Genomic DNA, 26,610 nt, shown 5'->3' on the forward strand with positions numbered 1-26,610 from the left:
GGGTCCTGTTTGCTCGCAAGCCAGCCACTTCTGTCACGCCGGCCGGCCAGCGAGCTCAGCATCTTGGCGCCTCTCAGGGAAAAAGCAGCAGCCCCAGCCTCAGCACCCACATCCAGTTCTCTTCCTCCTCCTCCTCCTCCTCCTCGCATGGACCTGCTGCCTCGCCCTGAGTCACCTTGCCCTGGAACCCCCCCCAGAAAAAAGAAACGCAAGGCAGCCTGCTAAACTATACAGACTTTTTTTTGTATCCTCTGATGGTGGCTTCCTGCTCTTTTTTTTATTACACATCCTCCTATGAGCCTCATCACACAATCTGACAGCTGACATTCTGAGAAGTAGTTCAACAAGAGAATAAGAGGTTACAACTTTGTCCTGGTGATTTAAACAATGGTTTATAGCAGCACACATAAAGTGAGTTAAATATATAGAGAGTGCAGGCTCTGTTTACCTCTCCTGAGGACATTTGTTTCAGTGTGAAGCGTCTTTTCCGTATGCATACTGTACGATGGTGCCACAAATGTGGGGGTCCATAAGATAAAAGGAAGGACAAAGCAGACAATGTTCATCGGACAGAATGCTTCAGTTGTTCAAACAAAATGTTAAAGCAGAATTCTCCATATATTACATACTTTATCTGCTGTTAAGCATGAAAGTACATCTTATAATTCTTTAAATACAGTTATCTTTTCAAGTGACTTTTTGGATGAAGCAGGAGAGGAGTTATACTTTCAGCTAATACCAAAGATCATAAGGTTAACATTGTGATGGTGTGTGACATCCTTTGCATATGCACAGCTTGAATTGCTGTCATGTTTAAATGATGCTCATGCAGAAAAAAAGATATGCAATGGTAAGGATTATCAAACTAAATTACTGCTATGAATTCTTAGTTGTAGACAAAGCACATCCTTAACTGGATTATATCAAAATAGTCAGGGAGAAAAATGTACTTTCTGTAACATATTGTAGCTATGAAATTTTCTTTAGTGGGAAAGCAAAACATAGTCTAGGGTAATTAAAGTAACTATCTCCTTCAAGGCCTGTGTCCACGTAATCTTTGATAGACTGAGAATTATACAATGAGTACTGCTGTCTGCCCTCAATTACTTTTCTGAACAAATAGAGAGGGTAAGTTTGGTGGTATTCTGCTTACTTTATTGCTGGTTTTGGTTAGAAGCTATAACGATGCGCTCCACTGGTTAGAAGATTCTTTGGGAAACATGTTGGAGGATACTTTCCCACCACCTCAACCTCAAGGTTTGTAAGTGTTCATCAAATTAAAGATTATATCATTTAAGTAACATTTGGAGCTACTAGTCAGCCTTGTCAATATAGGTTTTCAAGGCTACTCAGTGGATGACATTATGTCATGCATGTCACTGGGATGGTGTATGTGGAAATTAATTACAGTGAAAAAATGGTTGAGCACTTCATTGCATCTCCCTGATAAAAGGAAAAGGTTACTTCAAGTAGGCTAAATGGGACCCGTCCTAACTAGGAGGTCATGAAACAAAAACCTGTAAATAGAATCTGCCTTTTTGTGTTTTGGAAACTTTCTTTCTTTTTAACTGTTGATTAGCCCTTGTTATGTCTGCTTTGCTACCTGTTTCTGTCTTTAAGGGGAATTGGGAGAATATTCTTGTGTTGTTTTTTAGAAGTGTGTAAACATGATTTCAAATTATATTTATTATTCTCATCTTACTGGTTTTAGTCTTGAGCTGTATCGACATAGCTGCCCCACATTCATTTTAAACACCCCGCAAGGTTATTTGAAATGCAGTCAGATACCTCACAAATTTACTTGTACATACATATAATAGATTATGAATGCAAGATATACCTCATTTATTTCATTTCTATTGTTTTTATGAAGCCACTTGATAATCAATGCTTTTTTCAACAGATCACTGGATTTTGTTTCCTGTTTTGTATTGCTATACCAAAGAAGGGAAAATATTATTAACACACATCTACCTCATTTGTTATAGACTGTGCCAACAAACATGACCACAATCGCCAGTTTTAAGTGTAAAACCTTTTCGTTCAGGATCTGCTTAAAACATGATGCATATTTTAAGACATGTCTATGGATCGTACAGGGCTTGCATTGTGTAATTTGCATTGCTTGTTGACCTTTGTCTATGGCATTTCTTTTCTATGGGAGAAAAATGCCAGAAGGAATTTTATTTTATGTATACAATCTGCTACAAGCTATTTAAAATTGATGAGAGATAGGGTTAGTAAATCATACACCTGATACACTGATAACCTTAAAGCAAATGGTTTTATTCTGCACCAAATACTAAATATACTAAGCATAAATAAGCAAAAGCTACAACCACTGACTTTTGTTTAGGCATCAAGTTTGTGTGTATCCACAGTGGTTTGCAGCATTGATATGTTTTATAAATTCCAGTGTTTACTTGAATCACTGTTTTCATGCACAACACAACTGGGTTTTGGGAGGCTGAGGGGAAGGCTTCCAAGTGCAGCTGCATACAGCGAGCAGTTCTAGTTGTGTGTGAGGTTGCTGAAGCCTTGGACTGAGCTAGCTGGGTTTGCAGAAACTAGGATATGATGCACTTGCAAACGGCCACAAGAAACCTGGTCCTTAAAAACACAATTACATCTTTTATTTCTCATTCTTCAAGGGTTTTTGGTGAAGAGATCTAAATGTTGAAATGTGCTATATATAAATTGCTTAAATGTAATAATTACCAAAGATCTAAAATGTCAGTTGCATCACTTAACGCATTATAGTTTTTACATTGCTTCTCACATAGGCTAGTACCTTTCATCAGAATACATCTTGATAAAGTTTTGTCTTAGTTAAGATAGAATTATAGCACTTGGAAAACATGGATAAATATTTAGCTCAAGACAGCAGAGGGTGAACTTAGGAATGTAACAGTTTTTGTTATTTTTTGTTAAAGCATACCAGTATAATAAATCATAACTTGACCACCATTTTATCACTGTATAGAAGCAAAACTGAAGGAAAACATATAAATATATTTGTGGAACAAGAAATTGGGCACAATCAATGCACAATTGTCACAATTCATACTATTCATTTTGATTTACTCTTTGATTGATATGAAAAGTGATGTGCTCTTATTTTTCCTACAGAAAAGGCACAGTCTGTTCTCTTATACAGCGTTCAGCTTCTACTTCAACTCATACTGCTATGCTGCAGAGATTTCACTGGAAATCTCTAGAGTATTTATCTGTGAAGCAAGAACATGAGTCAATGCGATTCCTGTAACCAAAGCTTTTTCAAAGGAATTATGTCCAGTGACTCCTGAAACAGAATATTTGTTAACAAGGATGCTAACATTTTGCGGAAGGTTAAGTAAAAATGGTTCACTTGTTCTTCAAGAAAAAAAGTTTACTTTGTTAGATATGTAAACAATGCTATGCTGGTAGATTTTAGATCATATTCGCTGTGTATGAAGCTTCAAACATTTCTTTTACTTCTCTTATTTACTTTGTATAAATCCAGAACATTATGGGAAAGCTGGATTGTGGTGCTCAGGGGTTAAAAAAGTTAAAAAAAAAAATTAAAAAAAAAAAACAGGTGAAAGAGATTTTTTGTTTGTTTGTTTTACCATTAACTTGTAGCATAATTAGAAATAAAGTACTACTTTCCACTTTACAAACAAACTGGGTGTAATAGTCATTACTTGATAAGAAATTACTACTACTACTACTACTACTACTACCACTACTACTACTACTCCTAATAATAATAATAACTGGCCTCTTTAATATTTAGCTATAAAAAGCAAAATAGTGACAGAACACAGTTGCTTATTCTTGCTCAGTGAGGTCTCAGTGAGTACTAAATAGTAATGAAACATTGGATTTGTCTGTTTTAATGATTTGCTTAGGTACATTCCTCTGTTACTGTACTACATGCATAATGAGGGACAAGACACAATTAATTCCATGCTCACATTCTTATTCTCTCTAAAGACTTAACAGTGTCTATCATGATTACAATAAAAGGTCTAGTGAGAACACTGGCACACAGTTCTGGTATTCCCTTGAGTATTTTATAACATCTGTGTGTACTGACAGAGGATAATGCCATAAGTTCCACTTAAAAGACCTGAATGACTACTGATTATGAAACATGATGGAAATAATGATGCTATGTTTTTATTACATTTAGAAAATAATGGGATTGTCTAGAAACACCAGTGCAAAATACAAAACATGTTGAGTGCTGAGGGGGGAAAGAAATCTGCAATTAGTTGGCGTATCTACTGCAAAGACAAAAGAGGAAGGAAAAAGATGACTTGGCAGGACAGAGGTCAAAATCTTACTCTGCAAACGCAGGTAATTAAACTAATGATGCCAGGGGTGTGTGCAGCATTAAGCAGCTAAAATGGAGTAAAGATTGGTTAATTAAGGGCTGAGAACCTGTAATTAGGAGCCAGGCCAAGATTAGTGGCTGTCAATGGTCTTGCCTGGGATTTGCAGGTAATAGAGTTATCATCGTGGGCTCAAGCAGTGTTACATTACACTTCAGAATAAACAAAAACAAATTAGCAGTGTTGCCCGATAATGGGTTATCTTGTCAGGCCCTGACAGAAATCCATGCCCTATAACACAGTGTTAATTTTATGCACCACTGACAACCACCGTCACAATCAATATGGCTACTATAAAGTAAGGAAGACCATCAATCCAGGTTGAGGACAGGTGGAAGGGAAGATTTTTCTTGCTTCGATGCTGTTTTCATAGAGTTCTCAGTTAGGACATTGTTTTCTGAGAAAGGGTTTTCTCAAAGCGAAAGCACTTCAGTGTTTCACATATTGGCAGTCATCTCTGCCACATCAGTTTCTGTTTTGGCTGATCATGAGAAAAACTTTAAAGCATATGTTAGAATTGTTTTGAATGTGGCTTGTGTGGTATAGCATAAAATATATTGCAATAGCATATAATATTGACTTGATTATTCAACAGAAGTCTAAGTTACTTTATATTAGTTATTTAATTTACATAAATCTTACTTTGTATTAGTTTCACTGGAGTGTTCAACCTAAGCTGAATTTGAGAGCTATTTTGGTGGTGGTAATGCTTCATGTCACATTACCTTATAATGCTGGAATCTGCCTGGGTATTAATATTTACTTTTGTCACAATCCTTCAAACTCAGAGGTTAACTTGTAACTCGCTATGGCACAATTCCTCCAACTAATACTGCCGTTAAATTTGGAAATTGTTCAAAGAAAGGTGAAGAAGAACTAACATTCATTTATGGCTCTGGGCATATGATCTGATGGTAGGATGACCTTAGGATGTAGTTCATTCACATCCATCATGTGTCCCAAATAGACTTCCATTACAGTCAGGAATTACAGTGGTCATGTGACCAAAGGGTCAGATTACCCATGCCTGGGGTCATTTTAGAACTGGTAATCCAATTTCATATTTACAAATAAGAACCTGTAGACTAATTAGATTTTTGTGCTCTACCTTGACATCTTGTAGCATTCCTTAAACAGAACTGCAAAATTGATGATAAAAAATTTACTCACTTTTTCTTTACCTCTCATGGGTGTTAACCCTCCTTGTGTCTAGTACTAGGACAAATGTACATATTTGGTATTAATTGTGCATTGACCTCTTGCCCTCAAAAAAAAAAAAGAACAAAAGGAAAGATCTCAATACATCTCTAAAATAGTGTTGTTCTTTCTTTTTCTCTCTTGTTTTCTATGCATAAATATATTTATTACCTTACATTGATTAATGAATCCTTGATAGAAGTAACACAAGATTCTACCTCTTCCCTTTGTTTTCTTAGACATCGATTAAATGATGAACTTTCACCCCTGGAGTAAAATTCCACACCAAGATCACCCCATAGCTGTCAGGGGTGATTAGCTCAGATGATCTGAAAAGACTGGATTGTGTTTTGTCAATACCAATTAGCAACTTCAGCATATACCTATGCAGGAATAAGCTAACCATACCAATTAATTGGCCTTTTGGTTCTCAGCTGAATCATATAGCAGTCAGAATGCTATTGTGTGCTATTGTGCTATTGTGATAAAAAAAAAAAAATCCTTAAAGGAACTGTTTATAGGAAGTATATGTATTTGTGTATGTGTATGTAATATATACCAATATAGTACTTCCCAGGCAAGAAATAATTACAAGAAATTGCCAAGAAATTAAAATCTGGAATCCTGTATCCTGAAACCATGGAATAAAGGCCATAGAATCCTAATGGTTAATTGAATATTGTCTTCAAATGCAAGATGACTGTTGGGCACAAATTTCCAAAATAAAGCTCCATATCTGTGATGGAGGTGACTTTATAAGTATGATCTGATGGGCCAAATGAAAAAAACAGCTGGCTTGTGGGCCTCATTTAGAAAAGTACTCCCATATTTCCTCAATCCTTTCTTTATATGCCTAAGGTATTCTAGGGAAGCTACAAAAGAAGTGGTTGGAAGAAAGTTAACTTAGATCAAGTGGCTGTTTTATGCTACTGGGCCTGCCTTGGGGGTGTGGTTAGATGAAGTCACTGATGAGATTTATTGGGCTGCCCAAGCCCCAAAGGAAGCAGTACTTCAAAGGCACCCTGAACACAGTGCTCCATACATTGCAGTTTTCAGTTTAGTATAATCACAAATTGTACATTTTCATGTATTACCTTACTACCTTGTCATAGGGAATTATCATCTAAATTATGGGAAATTATTGCTATTGTACTTTTTTCTTTATTTTTTGCAGATATTTAGTTTTATACTTGTGGGTTTTTTTTGTATACATTATATACAATTTACACCCTCTGATTTGGAAAAGAGTAAGAACAAGTTGTCAAAGAGCACAAGCACACCATTAATGATGTGTCTCTCCTATGTGGCCTGTTGACACTGAGCATGAAAAATATCACGAGGGGGGAAGGGCTATACATTCCTGTTATTACTACAGGGTTGGTGAAGGCCTAATGCACTGTGATTGGATTATTTTCCTCAGGCACCCATTTAGGTCACAGTCCATGACCTGTCTTCTAAAATGAGTGGATTCCATGATGCACAGAGAAGGACTCCCTAAAATTATCAAGATCCAAAGTAATGGTGGGTATTTACCAACTGGTTGGTTTTAGGAGGTTCAACAATAGTAGTGAACGATTTAATGGTTTCTGCCATTTTTCAGTGCTGCCTGCATTTGAATTACATATTGGCAGGACACTGACCAACAGCTTTAGTTAAAGTTCACATCAAATAGCACGAACAGAAAAAATTGTGATCTGAGTGACTGACTTTGAATGTGGCATGGTTACTCGTGCCAGAGGGGCTGGTTTGAGCAATTCAGTAAATGCTGATCTTCTGGGAACAGTCTCTAAAGTTCACGCAGAGTGGTATAAAGAACAAAACATCCATTGAGTGGCAGTACTGGAGGTGGAAACACCTTCTTGATGAGAGAGGTCATAGGAGAATGGCCAGACTGCTTCAAACCAACAGGAAGGCTACAGCAAGTCAAACAATCACTCTGTGCAACTGCACTGAAGAGAAAAGCCAATAAATTGTACAGTGAGAGGAACATGCACTGATATGTGTAACACTACCTAGGCAGCTGAACACATGACAATGACATTACTATTTTAAATAGCATAAAAAATTACTGTTACGTCAAAGGAATGCAATTTATAAATACAAAAGAACAGTATATGGAAATTGAACATAAATCAGCAAACTATGGTTATAAAGTAGCAAAAAAGAGAGATGGCTCAAAAGTCATAATAAGGTCTCTGAGATGGAATATGTTCATAGTAAAAATCCAGAATGTTTCCTTTTTATGTAAATACTTATTGATGTTGCCTCCAGTATGCCCAATCTCCCATACCACATGGACACATGAGTAACAATGGGAGATCGGATAGCAAACCTTTTGCCAGTCATAGGTGGGTGAATGTAGAGGTTTTCCCAATATTATTCACTATGCACAGTTATGACAGGGGAAACCATTTTTATCAATTGTCTTAATTATGCAAAATGTCTTTCTTAACTGTCATAATTGTGCAATAATTTTGAAATCCTATCTATACTGTATGTTGTTCATTTATGTTTAATATCAATATCATATTTGTGTTTATAAACTGCCTTGCATTATATACAGTGTGTATATAATGAAATATATAGCTATGTGAAATAATGATGCCATTGTTGTGTATTCAGGTGCTCATCGAGTCATCATGCTTCACATGTCCATTATCACCTATATACTAAATGGTGTTATTTTGTCTTATTCTGTTAGACTGATATGCTGAAAAAGCTGTATCAGTCTAACTGTATCAGTCTAACAGTTAAATGTAGACCTCACTTTATATTTTTCATAAAATGCAATTTTGCAAGTAATAATAATAATGATAATGGTAATAATAATAATTTGCACAATTTGTGTGACTTACTTTTGACCAACCTGAAGTCTTAGCTATCCCTTTGTCTGTTGCTCACATTTTCTCTTTCCTATGTTCCCGAATATGGTATTTCCATAATACCCATTGGTTGCTATGGTGACAATTACCATAGTAACAGGATATATGGTCAATAAACAAATCAGACATCGATTCCTATCAGATTCAATGTAAATTGTCTCAGGCATGGATTTCATTGACCAACTATAAATCAAACTTGCCATAAGGCCTTCTGTCAGTGTTAATCTTATTTTATCTGTATTCTACATAAAATTATGTGCTTACACATTTATTGGAGAAAATAAATGTTAAATGATTGCTGGAGTGAAAAACTACATTTTACATGCAATAATTGTGAACTTCAAATCCAAACCAAACCCTGAATGACATTTTCAACAAATACATCTCATCACATCCAAACAGATAAATAAACAAATTATTCATAGCGCCTAATGTCCTCCACAATTTGTCCACCTATTTTTCCAGAGTAGGCATCGAAACACTACACTAACTTAGCCCCTGCTATTGTGTGGATGATATGAAGCATTTCGAATGCAAATTCACCAAAGCACACAAAGCCAGGGTGTAGCTATGAAGCAAAGTGATGAATGCATCGTTACAAACATGTTGACATCCTAACAAACGCAGCTGGCCTGTGCAAGCCTTTGTTTCTGTTTTGCCTTACAAATGGAGGGCCTTGTTCATGATCACAGCTTTTCCACATCACAAAGGGACAGGGACCATATGAATTGTGTCCTGATTACAGCCTGTTTCTAGCTATTCAATAACATAAAGCAAGAATGCAACTAATTTTTTTTTTTATTATATTTGGGCCATGTCATTAGACAACTTTTATCACAATCAGTTGACTCTAAATGTCATAAATGCTGATTTAATGAATGGATAGACATGCATATTAAGGAATTGCGTCTTCAAACAGAAACTTTTTAAAAAGTAGTGCAGTTAGTAGTTTAACTGAAGATTGCTACCAAAGACTTTTATAGTAGCTACACTGTATACTATTACACTGTAAGTATCTAGCTACTCTGTCATAGATGCAAATGCAAATGGAGCTTCCCTAGAGAGAAAAGTGTTAACACATCTATTGTCAAACGAACATGTTAATCACCTTACTTCACCTTAGTAAAGTGCATTAATTCTTAAAAAATTATATATAAATTAAAGAGCATCTTTTTAACGTTTTATTAGTCAAAAAAAGACAGTAACCAGACTATCATTAGATTAGTGATAGTCATAATGCACTTGAAATTTGTACATAATTTGTGCAAATAATGCACTTGATCTTTAACCATCAATATGTCAGCAGTAACAAATTAATGGTAGACTCCACCAACATGATATTAGATCTGTAACTGATACACCACAAATTGCTGCTTACACTTGAGAACAGCACTGTTCATTCTTGTTCATTCATCAAAAATGGCTGGAGCCACGTCTACCCGTTCGATTTTACATTCGAATAACAATGCTAGGAAAGACAGGTACTTGAGAGGCAGAACCCCAGTGGATTCATCGCTAAGCGGCCTAACAAACCACTCTACCACTACAAGCCTCTCTATACTTCTGCTTGAGCTTACTAGCACCAGCTTTGATTCTAAAAATAATTGGGGTCTTGCTTCTGTCAAAGTACTGCCAATAACACTAGTGAAGGTTAATAAAGGCAAGGTCTCAGGTGTGTGTATGTGTTCCTTTGGCAGATTGTTCAAGTGGGAGAGGCTGGGTAATTAGATGCCAACGGCATTTTAACCAGGCTATGGGCTTAAACAGCTCCGCTGTGTGCCCTTATCAATCACTTGTAACAATAACATGGACAAAAAAGCAGAAAACAGTATAGTTTTTACTCTCTCAGAGACTTCACTGTTGGTCTGTACTATAATTCACAGAAGTTATTATTTGTGAAATAAACATCTTTAAAATATTTTTATATATAATTTAATATAATATTATTATTTCTTTCATATATCCAATAATATATGTAATAATTACATACTGCATCCTGACTGTAGGTGAACTCTATCTATATGATATATGTAACGTAGTGGGCCCGAGTGCCGCAGGGCGCGGAGCAGGATGCACAGACTCCCTCCACTGTGAATGACGTTTATTAACATAAAACGTAGACGACAACAATGGCACTCACATATAACACCTCCGGTGATCATGACTACACACTTAACATTAAATGAAGAACACATGCACATTAATAAGTGACTACACAAACCAACATTACGGCTACGGCGATGTTCACAGAGATGGATATTAACATCTAAGTAGTGACCATCCAGCCTTCTCATTCTACATGCAACTATCATGACACTCATTCACTTCACCAGTCTCAATCACCATTTTATTAGTTATTCTCCTCACCTGTGCCTCGTTACATTCTTCCTGTTTAGCTCCCGTAGGTGCCTAGGTCCAGTGCTTTACACTGAATTTGTGGGGAAAGGACCTACACGATGTAATAACCATTGTTTGGAGTGAGACCCATAACATCTATGAATACATTTAAGCAATGGTTCCCAAGAATGAACTGATGAGGTAGAGCCTGAAACAGAGAGGGGATATGGTCAGCATGGAAGCAGAAGAGGTACCATGGGAGGATAAACACTTCCCTGGAATGAACCACCAACAGAGAGCACTGGTGGCTGACATAAGACAATCTTACCAATGACTAGAAAATACCGGACTGAAGGACAGCACTAATTATGGCAGCCTGAGATCAAGCACTAAACACAAGGTCAATTGAAGCAGGAGTGTATCACACCAGACAAGACCCAAGATGCATACTGTGCAAAGGACCCTGTAAGACAATCTAGCATCTAGTGAAAGGAAGCAATAAGCTGGCAGGGAAAGCACACACTGGGAGACACAACCAAGTGGCAGGGATCATATACAAGTACAAGGCATATGAGTTGGACACCCCCAAGTCAAAATGGGAGGAACCACAAGGCTTAAGATCCTCTGGGACCACCATAGATAAACAAATAAGCAAGTAGTGGTGAACCAACCAGACATCGTGATAGTAGATGATATCATGATCGTGATAGTAGATAAGACGCATCAAACCGTCAGACTTTCAGGCCTCTGGTATAAGGTCTGTGTGAAGAGAAAAAATGTATATATTACCACCCACTGAAAGGGGAGACAGAAATTATTTTATATACAAGAGCAATTTAACATTTATACTATATAAGGTTTAAACTTTCAGTTAACATTTTTCAGCTAAGCATTTACAAACTACGCATTGCAACCCTAGTTTAATATGTAATGTGTAGGCCACATATGTATGTTAATGATTAGCCTACTATTCTAATCATGGGAAGCTAAACTAGCAGAGCAGGACAAAACACATCCCTGTTACTATTATGTAGTAATAGTACGTTATGTAGTAATAAACACCGTTTCCTTTCACCAATTATACCCGTTAAACCTCTCTGTTCATCAAAACTACATATTTAAATGATATTTACAAGAAAATTCCCCATATGCCCTAAAAGTGGCCTAATTGTAACTCTACACCTTTGCCTTCATTTAGTACACACAGATCTATAAATATCCAAACAGTCCCCACCTGTAACTCCACGTTTACAGGTAACTGTAGCAACAAAGAAGAGTGAATTATATGCCAACATAAGCCTTTCACTTGACTACATTATCAACTATCTAATAATGTGTTGCTAATGTTAGCCAACCTTGGTCCTGATTGCCATCTCTGACAAGTTAGCTGTAAATATAACCATCCAGTTGTGCTTTTATGAATAAAAACTTTGAATACCATAGAAAGTCTCTGGAGAAAGGCATCTAGCTACAGAACAATTTAAATAGTGTATGCCGTATAAACCATGCAGGAATTATATTGACAGTGACCGTGGATGATGATATTGTAGCACTCACCACTATTAAAAGAGGTACTGCTTTTTGCACAAGTAATGATACTTTATTTTCTAGCTGTTGTACAGCCATGACATACATAAGCAGAATTCCTCTTTTACTCCTTTTCTTATAAGTCTCCAGCTAGTTCTTCCTGCTCATGTCTCTCTCACATGCACTTCTCCTATACATACACACACACATATAGAGGGCGGGTGCTACACTCTCCTCCTCCAATCAAAGTCCACAAGTACCCAGGTCAATAATGCTAGAGAACACATAACCTAAAATTAGCATGCCAAACCATTTCCTGAATATGATACACTACCCAGTAGTTGGCCCACTTGGACTGGTTGATGCATGTTCCCTATAAGGAGCCAGCATGTCGTGGTGGAGTGCCACTTTGTGTTGGGGAGGACGTGGGCAGCTGCACTCTATACATAAACTCCCCCAACCTCTCCAAGATCCAGCATGGCCCCACCCAGTGGCTGTCCAATTTAGGGCATCTGCCGTTCTTCCTCTTCAGGCTGTAGAGCCACACAAGTTCCCCTATTGCAAAGTGCATTGAGGTCATAATTCCTTTTCTGCTGCATGCCAGAAATCAGCAGCTGCTTCCTAGCATATGCGTATGCTGTGTCTATACGGTCCTGGAGCTGTCAGGCATACTCTCATCCTCCTGGTTCTGCTGGCAACCAAAAGCCAGTTCAGCAGATGTCCAGATCTCCCTCCCCAGCAGAAGTAGGGCTGGAGTGCAGAAGGTTGAATCCTGCACTGCGGAGCAGCAAGCCATCAGGACCAGGGGCAAGTGCTTGTTGCAGTCATGGGTGTGTAGACGTCAGGACAGACAGCTTTTCCACCAAGTTGTGGTTAAACCTCTGCACTAGCTCATCACTCTGGGGATTAAGTGGGCTGGTGTATGTCTTTATGATATTCAACCAGTCACACATGATGGAGCATTACTGTGTTGCACAGTGGATTATGGTGAATTTGTATATCTACAGCTACTCCAGCTAATTGGCCACCTGCTCTTCTGGCTCTTTAAAGGTCACCAGCCACTGCAGGCAGGCATGGTTAGAGTGTAGAATGAAGGCCCAGCTACACAGGTAGTACTTGAAGTGTCTAATAGCCGAGAATGCAGCCAGCTGATGTAATACCTCAAATAAACTTTGCTCAAAGGTTTACTGAAACAGGCCACTATTTTATCTCCACCAGTCCATTTCTGTGAGAGAACTGCACCCACCCCTTTCTGCTGGCATCAATGTGCAAAATGAAGAGTAGGTTAGTGTTTGGGGGTTCCAGGATGGGTGCACTCATAAGGTCCTGCCATATGGCCTCAAAACCCAGCAATCCTCTGACAAGATGAAATCTATTTTTTGGAGTAATTTGTACAAGGGGGCAGTGATGCAGAAAAACCCTTACACTAACCTCCTGTTGTAAGAGGCTAGTCCTAAAAAGCTTTTCAATTGTTGCTCTTCAGTGGGGGTAGGCCACTTGCATATGACCTCTCCACCTATGCTGTGTCCAAGGAATGTCAGATCTTTACTCAGGAGCCTACACTTCCTTGGGTGTAATTTCAGCCCTGCTGGACTGATTTTCCCCAGTACCTTATGTAAAGCAGACACAGCAGAATCAGATGAGTGTATGTGGACCAGTATGTCATTCAGTAAGACAAGGCATTATTGTTGTGGGATACTCCTCTAAGTGTACAAACATTCCTGGAGCATTACAATATGCAAGGGCAAGGACCTTACATTGCCCTTTACTTTTGCAGAATACTGACTTGGGCCTAGCTCCTGGGGCTAGAAGGAACTGCCAGTACCTTCTTCTCAGGTTCAGACATGAAAACCAGGAGATTTCAGCTCCCAGGTCGAGACAATTATCCACATGTAGGAAGGAGTATGAGCCTTTCTTTGTGACCTCATTAAGCCTCCTATAACATACACAGAAGCACCATTCACCACCTTTCATAGGGACCGTGACTACTACTGATGCCCAGGGCTCAATGATGCCTGCATGATGCATCTTCTCCAAAACCTGGTCTGCAGCCTTCTGTAGGTGTTGTGGGCACCTGGATGTTTGCATGGTTGCATGGCTGTACCATCTATGTGGGCAGGCCAGCTTGGTTACTCTGATGAATTGGTCTTTGGCCAGCTCACTCTGTACCGAAGGTGGCATAAGCCTGTCTAAAGTCTCAGTTTCATTAACCAGGGCTCTCAGTGGTTCCACTAGCTGTCTATGTTGGTTCCATATTTCAGACTGAAGTCAATTGGCCCAGAAATACTGCCCGAAAGGCCTCCAGAGTACCCCGACTAATGGACAGCAGGCAAGCTAATGCATCGCTCGTCAAACAAAGCATAAGTTGTAGGGCTTTCTGTTCATCAGACCACTCACCCCTCAGACCAAAACAAGTCCAAATTGTGCATAGAAAGCCTCTCGGCCTGCTGTACCAGAGTATACTCTGGGGTACTGCTAGATGTGGTTCATGGGCATCTTCATATGTGTTTACATCTGCACCTGGATTACTGGCATAGTAGTCAGGAATGGTGCACAATGGTGCTAGAGGCTGAGCATACAAGTGAGCATCCCCTATGGCACTTGTGAACATCACGACACCCTTGGCTGCTGCAAGGCATACAGCAGAAGATGCATACACGGCTTCATACTCCTCTAGGTTCACACAGTGTTCTATACCCTCATAGTGCTATGTAGCAAAGCCTAGCTGCTAGCAACTGAACCATCTGAGTAACTACCAGCACAGAAACATTCACTTCTGACACCAGTAGTAGCATTTACTGTTATTTAAAAAGTTATGCTTTATTTTCTAGTTCTTTCAGCTACAGCCACACTGTACATAAGCAGTTTCTCTCTCATTTTTAACTCAAATTTCTAACTCACATCTCTCTTAATCTTTCTCTGTCTCTCATGTGCACACTCATTGTCCTAATCTCAGAAGGCATAAGCAATGAACCCATGACAATACAAAACATAACCTAAAACTAACATGCCAAACCATGAAAATAGAGCAATACGTATATTTTAAAAGAATAACAGATGATATGCTTTAGAATTCCCCATAGTAAAATATTTAAAAACAAGTAACATCATATCTATAATGCATATGTAATTAGCATTGTTGTGTATCTTTAATTCTTTTACATATTCACAAAGAAAATGAACACTTTCCCATAAAAAGCTTCAAAACTGGAAAAGTGGGCTTTTTGGTTCCAGAGAACATCTCCAATAAAATCTTTGTGGGACTCCAGTAAACAAGATGCAAGAATGAAGATCTTACAAGGGTGAGATTCCTTGTTTATGTCACGTGATACTACATAGTATGCAAACTACTATTAAGCAGAGTCAGAGATGCCAGTACTATAAAGGATCGAAGAATATTGTAGTTAAACATAGCAGAAAGGTCTTAGAGAATCAGGAACAATGACCATCTGGCTGATCTGGCAGGAAGAAGCTTCTCAGTAACTGTAATGAAGGTAGTGTCTGCAGAGTGTGCTGGTTTAAAGCCAGACTGATTTGGGACCTTGGAATGCATTCTGGATGAAGAAAACACTTTTCTTTCCAAAGTGTTTCCAAAGCAGAAAGAAGGGATAGATACCCGTTGGTAGCTGCTGACGTCAGAAGGCGATGGAAGATGTTTTAAGTAGACTCTTGAAGTCTCTTGAAATTGTGCTGCATGATTCCATGGAAATGTCTAGCCTAAGTAGAGGAATCTTTGGAAGCAACATGTTTGAGGCTGTTTGTATTTAGTTGGCCATGGGTGCGGGGCAACTATTGAAGTTCCGCTATAGCTGCCAACTGAATACAAAATTATTGATGCCATTAAGGGTTAAGAGTCAGTATGAAAAGCACAGTGTAATAATACAATTATTTAAATGTCATATAACAGAAGGATTGCATCACTGTTGTTCTCTACTATTTAAAAATTCTTCTTCAGAGCAATACTACTTTTAGGTAAGCTCGACAGTTCATATTTTTCATCATTTGCCTATTCTCAACTGCAATGCCACAAATGACAACTCACTGCTTGGGCCCCACAAATGCCACATGCATTGAACAATATCGTGGAACATGTGCACCAAATCGAGTATTACAGGTTTTTAAATGAAGAAATAAAGCCAATATATTAAATATTGTTTAAACGATTTATACACTCTACCAGCACTAACCAGTGTGTTGGTAGGGGTTGTGTTTCTAACACTGTTATCCATTGTACAAAGATGTATAGGTTCTTGCCCTTTGACCACTATAAAAACGGTGCTTGACCCTTTGGTGATAAATGAACAATAATTATGAAGGAAGGAACATGCAAGAATGGCTTTAAAATACCATTCCTCTTAGAACCAACAATTCACACACGGTTTTAAAGCTTGAAGGTCAGCTAGACATATTTATGTGGGAGTAATATTTAAGATATAAATATATTCTATTTCTGCAAACATGGAGATAAATATATTTAAACTGATTAAGCTTTAGTATGCAAACGCAGTCCTCGCATTTTTGGGCACTGCCATTTGTAAATAAAGTCAAGACTCCTGGGCATCTCAGACACTTTCTAATACTACCCTCTGCTGGAGAAATAAAGTATTTGCACTGATCCCTGGTACATTTTAAGATTTTTTTCTCTTAATTTATTTTTTAAATAAAGGTAATATAACCTTGATTTAAAATGTTTTACCGTTCCATTTTGATAGTGTTTACAAAATCCAAATCAAACGTATTACATCACTAAAGCCAATAGATTCATTTAAATCACGGTATAGCAGCAGTTTCTGGGAACTTCGTTGTCTTTCGTGGCTATCATAGTCTAATGTTTTGTAAATTGGCCACTTTAGTGTGCCAGCTCTCAGTTACTAATGTTAATCTATATTTCAACTGTAGTAAATAAATGATACATAATAAATGTATAAATGCATATCTGTGACGGTGTGAATGTGAGGACGAATAAAGAAACTGGTGACAGTTATGTAACACAAACCTGAGCTACTGCTTTGTTTTGTTTTGTATTGTTTTTTTTTGTTTGTTTGTTTGTTTTTTGGGGGTTTTTTGTTTGTTTTTTTTTAACAGAGGACAATCCCTTGCGTGTGCAAAGCCTACTTGTGAAATAAGACTTATCGTGAGGAAGCAGGCTACCTTAAATGTATGCATTATCTCATTTCTTTGCACGCTCTGTGAAATATAATCTCCGTGAAACTGGGTCAAGAGAGAGTATTCTTATCTAGTTACCTTTAGTAACGTTAGATAGCTAACTGAACCAAAATATTCCATCCGTCCACCACTGTAAGACATTTCATGAACTACATCGAATATGGCCATCTGATAAATGACCGCATTATGGCTAAAACGCGTTCCTAGTATTCATTACACTTTTGCTACCAAGATCTGTCGAAGACTAGTAATAAAGTTTATACTAAAATAAAATGTATTGCTTGTCACTGTAGCCACAATTTGCTTTATTTATTTAAACTTGTATATGTTTCTGTAGCTATGCGTTTTCTAGTTCGCAGTTATACAATTCACCTGTTTAGAATTTAAAACAGTTTCCATAAAACAAGGTTAATAAAAACATTGAGAGAACATTGATATAATTTCACACCAATCTAAGGTGGTCACCAGTCAGGTTTTCACCCGGGCAGTCCGGTTTTACTCTGTATGTCCAGATATCTTGTTTAAACACAGATATACTTGTATAATGTCTATTTTGACTTCCATTTATATGATATTTTACGCTGCATTCATGAATAGCTGGGGGTTGAACCTGCAGAACAATCACATTTTGTTCGTTTCTTTGTCACGGCTCACTTCCCCCGTCCATACCAAGCTCAGACGAAACGAAAGCAGGCAGGCAAAGTCAGATAGCAAATACAGGTGGAAGACACATTTGTGGTGACTCTAATGGAACATAAGTGTCCGGTTTAGGCTTGTTGAAAAGGTAGCAATCCCACATCGCTTGGTTTATCTATATTTGTGTCTTGTGCAAACCAGTCGTTCATGAGTTAAACCTTTAGTGTGTCACGTGGGTCAACATCGTTAGATTTGGCAGGATGGTCCCAGCCAGAAAATGGCGGATATTGAGGAGTTACGGGTAGGCGAAAGTGTTATGATAGCTGGCAGCTGCTCTGAAGTTCTCCTAGTTTAAAGTAGTTTTGTTTGCTTTTGTTGTTATCGTTTGGTTTTTAAAGCTCAATAATCGAATCCCATCTTACAAGATTTTATCGTCAAAGATTAAGCATCGATATGTGTCACTGTCGTAGGCCAGAGCCATAGCATAGCCTGCTAGCAGCTGCTTCGTTAGTTGTCAAGGTTCTTTGGCTTCAACTAGCTAACGAAGCCAGTTACCTATATATTATTAGCCAATATTTGGAATGTTATTGTAGCTACTGTCCTCAAACACTAGCTAGCTAATTGGTGTTATAAATTAATGTTTAGTGTAATAGGTTTTACGACCAAACGCAGGTAAAATCCTGCAGCCTTTTAACAATTCTACCTGGTCTTTTGTTTTTGTCCGCTCTAGCTAGCTAATAGCCACGTAGTTCTGCAACAATATGTAACTAGCTAGCTGACTTTAGGTGGCTAGCTGGTTAACTTACACAAGTAATATTTCAGAAGCAAATACAATCATTTTATATAATTATAAATTCCAGCTTTGTTTTATTAACTGGTGAACTAATTATGTCAGTAGGCAAGAGAATAGCTAGCTAACGCTCTAGCAAAGAGAACCTTATTATTAGCTAACTGTTGGCTACCTAGCTAACTACCAAAGCTATCTAGCTGGCTAGGTAGGTAGCTAGCTAACTAGCTGTTAATTCCTGCAAGGATTAACGTTGATCAAGGTTTATATTTCCCCATATTCTAAACTAATGCTCAATTAATAAGTGTTTGAAAATATGGAAGTGTTATGGTACGTTACCAATAACGTGTGAAACAGCCTGTTGTATCAAGTCGTAAATGGAAGAAGAATCTGCCTTGTTCTTTGTGTTTCAAGTCTCAGCTTCTAGTTAGATAGGTAAAGTTGTAGTTATTTTATTATTTCATTTGTTGTTCATTTATTTTTGACTAGGAAACAACATTAGATTAGGCTGTATGTGATATCACATGTGCTATGTATTGTTTACAATGTTTATCTAATAGGTCTTGGAATTATTCTTAATATTTTAGATGCATTTCGCACATATTTGTTAAGGATTTTTTAAAGAAAAAGGATTAACAAGTAAGAACAATCAAGCATGGACCATATGTTGAAGGGTCAGTTGAGATTTTCTTACTTCTTTGGGGAACACTGGTAGGGGTGTTTTTGGGTGGGGTGTCACTTCACAGGTTTTGGATTGTGTTGGTGTAGAGATTCAACTGTTTACTCGCAAATGGGACCTTGAATTCTTTACAAATTTTAGGCTTTATATGTATTTAAGAGTGGCTAGTAAGACTTTCTTTTTTTAATTGAATACTGAGTTTTGAGAGTATGATTACTCATATTTTCATGTTTAAAGTAATTTTTTCCATAGTGTAATACTCTTTCAAACAGATATATAGCATTAGAAACTGCTTTTGACCTCCCTTTACCTCATGTTCTTATGTTACACAAAGATTCACATTACTTCATCAAACCTTTACCTTGTCTTTGTCGGTTTTTCAGTATTTTTGTTTTATAGTTCTTTGTATTTGTTTTGCAGAATATGGTATCAAGTTTCCGTGTCTCAGAGCTTCAGGTACTGCTAAGTTTTGCTGGAAGAAACAAGAGTGGTCGCAAGCATGAACTTCTACTGAGGGCTTTGCATTTGCTAAAGAGTGACTGTAGTCCTGCTGTACAGATTAAAATCAATGAACTTTATTGCCGAAGGTATCTAAGGACACTCAACAGCCTCCCGTACTTGTCTTCTCTTAAGTCAAACATAAAGTCCTACTTTCAGACAGAGAACGGCTCGGAGGTTGTGAGGCCGGCCCTTTCTCTTGGTGCTAGTCATTCAGACTTGGTGCATCCACACTTGGTGACCAGTAAATCACCAATGTTTCATGACTCAAAGCCCAGAATGAACATGCAGCAGCCTGCTCCACTTATGCCCCCTGTCCACCCGGACGTCCAGATGAAGTCCCTCCCATTTTATGATGTGTTGGATGTTTTGATCAAGCCATCAAGTTTAGGTAATCACAAGTAACACCCCCAAAACATGTATCATTTTGTGTGGATTACTCAAGTTTCACAAAAATGGAAGCTCGATGCTGATGAGACAAAGCTTGGAAAGTCAAGCCTGATTTTCTTGAATAGTTCTGTATTGAGTCATTTGTTCGGTGTACTTTGATTACTATAAAAAACCTTATCACCAAAGCATGCTTAAATTTTTAGTTTGTATTTACTGACATTCCGCTCTCCCCTTCTACACTCTCAGGGGCCAGTACTATTCAGAGATTTCATCAGGAAAAGTACTTCATCTTTGCCTTGACTCCACAGCAAGTGAGAGAAGTTTGCATTTCCAGGTAAGAACGAATGATTATTTAATTCCTTATGCTCTGTATTTCAGTCTAATTTCTCATTCTCTTTCTCCATTGTTAAAAGGGATTTCCTTCCTGGGGGTAGAAGAGACTATATGGTGCAAATACAACTCCGGTAAGACTGAGAGTCAGTTTGATGTTTTTCAATTCTTTTACTTGTTGTAGTCTTGGTGCATCTATTCAGATTAAAGTTTTTTCTCTATTTTGTAAGTTATCTTGTCTTTTGTTGTCAGGTTCTGCCTTTCTGAAACCAGTTGCCCTCAAGAGGACAGCTATCCCAACAGTCTTTGCATTAAAGTAAATGGGAAGCTCTTTCCCCTACCAGTGAGTAAATAATTAAATGGTATTCTTTATCCAACACTAATGCTGGATAGCCAAGACATTTATCCTTTCATTTGGTTTAAAAAAAAAAGTTTAGCACTGTAATATGTACATAGAAATTTTAGTGCAATGAGGTGCTGTGCAATGTGTGCGAGTGATCTTAAGGCTCATAAGACTCAGCCTGGTTTAATATGCTTGTCATGCTAGGGCTATGCACCCCCACCTAAGAATGGTGTGGAACAGAAGAGACCAGGCAAACCTTTGAACATCACATCTCTTATCAGATTATCATCTGCAGTACCCAATCAGATATCAGTCACATGGGCACCAGAAATTGGAAAGGTATGTGGTCTTGAAAGCTTAAGCAATACATATTTAAGTATTTATGTTGTAGAATTTCTTCCCATATGTACTAACACTTTTTTAAAATTGTTTTTCAGACATATTCTATGTCTGTTTACCTGGTACGACAACTGACCTCACCATTGTTACTGCAGAGGTTAAGAATGAAAGGGATTAGAAACCCTGACCACTCTAGAGCGCTAAGTAAGATATGTCTTTAAAGATTGAAATCTTAACCAGTCTTGTACAGTCAAGTTTTAAGATGTCTTGTGTCCTGAGCATGTGTAAGCATAAATTCACTTGCAGTGTGTCATGCTCAAAATTGTTTAATATCCTGAACGTTCATCTCACTTTCCTTCCTTTTGCCCATGATTTCAGTAAAAGAAAAGCTCACAGCGGACCCTGACAGCGAAATAGCCACAACTAGTTTGCGAGTCTCACTTATGTGCCCAGTAAGTTCTGCAAATTAAAAAAAAAAAATTATATTATGCACACACATACCAGCTTCACTTTAACCAGTTTATCTGAATTATTTTTATATGATTAACCACAAATGTGCTCTGGTTTCTCTCAGCTTGGGAAGATGCGCCTCACGGTACCCTGTCGAGCACTCACCTGCTCCCATCTCCAGTGTTTTGATGCAGCATTGTACCTCCAGATGAATGAAAAAAAGCCCACCTGGATCTGCCCTGTGTGCGACAAGAAAGCCACATATGAAAGTCTGATCATAGATGGGCATGTACCTCCCCATTGTGTCTGACCTGGATGAGGATATGAAGTTTGCAACTCACCATGCTTAATAGCACAGTTGTATTCCACCCAATCTATATATTTTTTCCTTTCTTGCTAGGCTCTTTATGGAAATTCTAAATGACTGTACAGATGTTGACGAAATCAAGTTCTTGGAGGATGGCACCTGGTGTCCAATTAGACCAAAGAAGGAGGCACTTAAAGTGGCATCTCCATGTATACCCAAAATTGAATGTAAGTAATTTCAGAAATGAGGCTCTGACCTTTTCCCACAATTTGTATTTAAACAGATAAATTATGTTTATTAATGTTTTGATGCTTACCTTCAACATCATTGCTAACAGTCTCTCAAGTTTATAGTTTCCAAGTTTATTCATAGCTTTTTCCAGTGCTTTAGATTGACCCTGGGTCTGCATAACCCTTGACCTGTAGACCTACCCCTCTTGGTGACCCCTTAGGCGTGGCCCCTGTGCGGCAGAGTGCAGTCGTTCCTCACACAGAGCCTAGCAGCACAAAAAAGGCAGATGTGATTGACCTGACACTTGATAGCTCCTCAGATGATGAAGCAGAGCCAGACCCTCCACTGAAAAAGCGCTGTGTCTACATGTCCAAACATGAGGAGATGCATAGCAAAGGGTCAGTGGTAACTCTCATCATTTATAGTTCACTGAATGCCATAAATGTCAGAAAACCTTTAGTGAGTCAATTTGAACTGACATCTGTATTTATCTATTGGTGGCTAGCCATATCGTCATCTTCAGGACAGATATTTGCAATATCGGTGCACTTAGAAAAGTTGCAGTAAAAGGGAAAAAAGTACATTTTTACATGGAAGTTTAACATGTAAATTGTGTAATAAGAGCCATCATCCCTGAATGGAATATTAAAGCACCACAAATACTGAATTGTAGTAGTGTATGATGTATTAATGATTTTACACCTACTGCCTTTGCACTTGGTTTGAAAACATAACTTGATGCTATGTACTTGAATTAATTATCCCAGAAATGTTACATTTGGAGAATGTTTGTTTGTTTTTGTTTTTCTTTCTTTCTTTTTCTTTCTTTCTTTCTTTCTTTTCCCTTCTTTCCTCAGCGTTTTGACCTATCAGCCATCAACAGTTCGAGTGCCAAACGTCCAGGCATTGGACACTTCATACCTAACTTCCTCCATAACGGACTATGCAGTTCCATTTCATCATTCAACACTGTCCACTATTCCGACTGATATGCAAAGTATGCCAGTGTCTCCAATAATGATCCAATATGTTATTTCCATTCAGGCATCGAGTAATCTTACTATTGTCTTTTTCATACAGGTCTTGACTTATTTTCTTTACTTCAAGGAGACCCTCAGGTATGTTTGTAAATATGAATCTAGAAACCACAGTTTTCTTGAAGCTTTTCTAGCTCCACAGAAGTGTGGAATCTGGTTGTTTGTAAAACACCAATTTGAATTGCTATTCTGTTTGTGCTGGTTAATGATCATTATTGATTAACGCCAGTAATATCGTGTGTACTGTCTTCCATCAGCATTACCGGACCCCTGTGTTCCTGGACAACTTGTCCAGCAGCATCCAGAGTGCCACCACCAGTGCTGGACTTGTATCCTCCTCAGTCCAGTATGACCCAGCCCCACATGGAGGCAGCTCTAGCCATGAAACAGGTGTCATCACCGGATCCTCAACTCTGTCTGACATCATCTCACTGGACTGAATCAAGGTTATCAGCAGGTCACCTTTACCAAGCAAACTACCATGGGACATGGGTTTCCAGAGACTGACGTATCAGATGTATTTACGGTTAAATATCACATTTTGCAATTGTGGAAGATCTGTGTATATGGATTTAGATCTTCGCAATATGGCAGATGTTTTGTTACCCATGTGGGTAGCAATTGATGGTTTTGAGACATCCAACCTTGACCTGTGTTCATTCTCTCCCTCTGAGGAAATTCTTATATCCTAATGGTGACCCATAATCATTGCCTTTTCGATACCATAAACTGAACAGGGGAATCAAGTCAACGAAAGGAACACTGGCCATTGAATTTGTGGTCATGTTGGAACCAGAGCCGGGTGATGCTACTCTGGAAACAAAATGAAAGCAGTCCGTGGCAGCTCGGTTTATATCGTAGTACTAACCAATTTATGCAGTGCAATTTTACATCATCTTAATGATGCTAATTGAGTCTTAGCAATAAAAAACTGCTTGTGTGTTCCATTGTACATTATGTAGGATGGTAAAACTTGCAGATTGTAATCTGATCGCAAATGTGTCGGACTGCAACAGCAGGTCAGCTGTGTTTTTTGTTTTGTTTTCCCCCTCTTTTTGATGTCATTTACATTTTTTTGTTGTTGTTGTTTTCTCTTTACATGTGCTTTTTATTAAGGGCTATGAAATGATAGGCCTGTATTTTGTCAGTTAATGACCTTTGTGTGGACCTGCATTATATTTGTAAGTGGGATTCTTGTTCTCTTTCTACTATTTAAACTGTCATGTGTTTTTAGTTATCCATCTCAAACCCTGTCCAACCTAAGTTCAATTATTATTTAAAAAGTCAGGAGTGTCCATATGTTTGTATCTATTGTGATGGCAAACAAATCAGCATTATCAGAATTAAGGTATTGTCCTAAAAATTTTATACTTCAAAATTAAAGACCACAGTTTAGAAGAAGATAATTTTTTGGGGGGAGTTGTTCAGGTCTTATTAGACCTGTCTTGGTCATGGTGTTTGTCTTGCAAAATTTCTACTGTTTTTCTGTTTTATAAAGATTTCACATGAGGCCCTTGCATTTCAAATGGTGCTTCAGAAGCTCTTTTATAGTGATGAGACCCAAAAGTAGAAATGCACTGAGCCTAGTAGTCCAGAGGGGCATACAATGCAGGCAGGATGCTTAGGTTTGCATACTAACCACACCTTGACCTCAGGCCTCAGTGTCACGATGCAGCCCAACCACTACAGCAGTTTACTCACCACAGTTAACCAATAGCTGTTTATCTCAAGTGAGGAAAATCTGGGTCTTGGATCTAGTCCAACATGGAATGTCAGCCCATCAAATCAAAGCAAATGTTGATTTTCCAAAGATGCTGTGTAAAAAAAAACAAAAACAAATTCAAGCAAAGCACAAAATCCTGGTTTATGGCATATATCTACTTCCTACATTCTAATAAATACAGCATAGCCTGTTTTTATTGCTTGGTAGGCTAATAATACAGTAGAATACTGAGCATCTCAGTTGTACTTGCAAGGCTGAAACTTGAGTGGATTTGTCTAGTTTGTGTATGCTTTCATGATGAAAAATAATCCTACCTGGAAACTTTTGCTTCTTTGCATCCAGCTAACGGCCCAGGTACCGATAAAGGTCCCAGTGTTTGGTGTAAGCTTAGTACTGTACTAACTAATTTTGAGCTTCAGACTATTTTAAAGTGTTTGCATTCATTATATGATTTCTTTTGATTACTGAGTGACAGCTGTTGCTCTTGAAGGGTAAAGGAAGGTTTAAGGTTTGTGTTCAACGTTTCTTCAACTGGCTAGAACAGTATGGTTTGTACTGTGTATGGTTTTCACTTTTTTACAGCTCTGCCACATTCCAGGCCTTTAACTGTTTTTAGTGCTGTTTAAGGAATCATCAAATCATAATTCATGTACTTCAAGTGAGATCTTCATATACGTATGTGTTGCATTAAAACCTCTTATCCATTTGGACCAAATGATGTCCACGCTGGTGGACAGTACACCAAACCAACTAAAGTCTGTTGATATCCCCCCCCCCCCCCTGTTGATTCTTGGCTCCATTTCCTAAGTTGAGCTGTGTGCCATTTTTTGGCTAATTTAGATTTTCTTTAATTCTATAAAACTGAGTATAATATCAAAGGGATCAAAAGCAGTTATATTTTCTTATTTGTATGCACAGTGCCCCCCCCCCCCCCCATGTATATTTACAAAATGTAAGGTGTATATATTTTTGAAAACTACTTGGAAGGATGTCCAAATGTGTTTATTTAGTCCAAAATTTTAACCAGTTCATATTTCGTACGTACCTCCTCAAAGTCACTTATCACTTCAAAAAAACTGTTTTACATTTTGGTCAATTTTTCAATAATTCAGTGGCTTGTGGCTGTTCCCACTAAAGTATCTATAGTTAGGCCACATGATGTACTGAAATTTCAAGAGATTCTGATGCCCAAAACTGCTTATGCCCATGAGCTGTAAAGTAAGCAAAATTAAATATTATCTTACTTACATTTTTAATCCCCTGCTACACTGCCCACACAAAAAGACAAAGCTTCTGGAGAATACTGCTGACACAAAATTTGCTTCCTCAATAATTGATAGAAATACTAAAGGACATTAATTAATTTATGTAATAT

General features: G+C 38.0%; 2 protein-coding genes and 2 long non-coding RNA genes across 11 annotated transcripts in view; 2 read left to right on the forward strand and 2 right to left on the reverse strand.

Moving 5' to 3' along the window:
• arid3c (AT rich interactive domain 3C (BRIGHT-like)) overlaps positions 1-3,750 on the forward strand; it is a 59,424-nt gene extending 55,674 nt beyond the window's left edge. The window contains exon 8 of the mRNA XM_027028857.2: positions 1-3,750. Coding sequence (XP_026884658.2) covers positions 1-170 — 170 coding nt within the window. The 3' untranslated portion in view covers positions 171-3,750.
• On the reverse strand, positions 96-19,312 carry LOC118241981. The gene is made up of 5 exons (XR_004776473.1): positions 19,248-19,312; positions 11,464-11,551; positions 10,823-11,000; positions 449-498; positions 96-181 (listed from the first exon to the last, which is right to left on the reverse strand). It is a non-coding gene; the product is annotated as an uncharacterized LOC118241981 (long non-coding RNA).
• pias2 (protein inhibitor of activated STAT, 2) lies at positions 18,376-25,939 on the forward strand. 7 transcript variants are annotated; one of them, XM_027028812.2, is made up of 15 exons: positions 18,376-18,422; positions 19,496-19,582; positions 20,008-20,476; positions 20,722-20,809; positions 20,889-20,939; positions 21,058-21,148; positions 21,353-21,487; positions 21,586-21,691; positions 21,866-21,939; positions 22,062-22,222; positions 22,338-22,471; positions 22,696-22,873; positions 23,333-23,472; positions 23,556-23,593; positions 23,770-25,939. In XM_027028812.2, the coding sequence occupies exons 3-15, from the start codon at positions 20,011-20,013 to the stop codon at positions 23,950-23,952; spliced, it is 1,845 nt and encodes a 614-aa protein (XP_026884613.2). In that variant the 5' UTR covers positions 18,376-18,422; positions 19,496-19,582; positions 20,008-20,010; the 3' UTR covers positions 23,953-25,939. The 7 variants fall into 7 exon arrangements, with proteins under 7 accessions (XP_026884613.2, XP_026884604.2, XP_026884620.2 ...); XM_027028803.2 differs by having other exon boundaries at positions 18,391-19,343; XM_027028819.2 differs by having other exon boundaries at positions 18,391-18,793.
• Positions 21,798-25,303, reverse strand: LOC113589286. 2 transcript variants are annotated; one of them, XR_003411951.2, is made up of 5 exons: positions 25,214-25,303; positions 22,676-22,740; positions 22,279-22,403; positions 22,103-22,176; positions 21,798-21,946 (listed from the first exon to the last, which is right to left on the reverse strand). It is a non-coding gene; the product is annotated as an uncharacterized LOC113589286 (long non-coding RNA). The 2 variants fall into 2 exon arrangements; XR_003411948.2 differs by lacking the exon at positions 22,279-22,403.
• Positions 25,940-26,610: the final 671 nt, after the last annotated feature.

The sequence above is a fragment of the Electrophorus electricus genome, chromosome 9 (assembly GCF_013358815.1).
Source record: "Electrophorus electricus isolate fEleEle1 chromosome 9, fEleEle1.pri, whole genome shotgun sequence".
NCBI classification, from domain to species: domain Eukaryota; kingdom Metazoa; phylum Chordata; class Actinopteri; order Gymnotiformes; family Gymnotidae; genus Electrophorus; species Electrophorus electricus.

What these genes read in the sequence shown, in the direction of transcription:
- pias2 (XM_027028796.2), top strand. Translation starts at nt 18,399, where the DNA reads ATGGCGGATATTGAGGAGTTACGG. An exon ending in AGAGAAGTTTGCATTTCCAG is followed by an intron (nt 20,810 to 20,888) that starts GTAAGAACGAAT and finishes CATTGTTAAAAG; the next exon opens with GGATTTCCTTCCTGGGGGTA. An exon ending in GAAAGTCTGATCATAGATGG is followed by an intron (nt 22,223 to 22,337) that starts GCATGTACCTCC and finishes CTTTCTTGCTAG; the next exon opens with GCTCTTTATGGAAATTCTAA.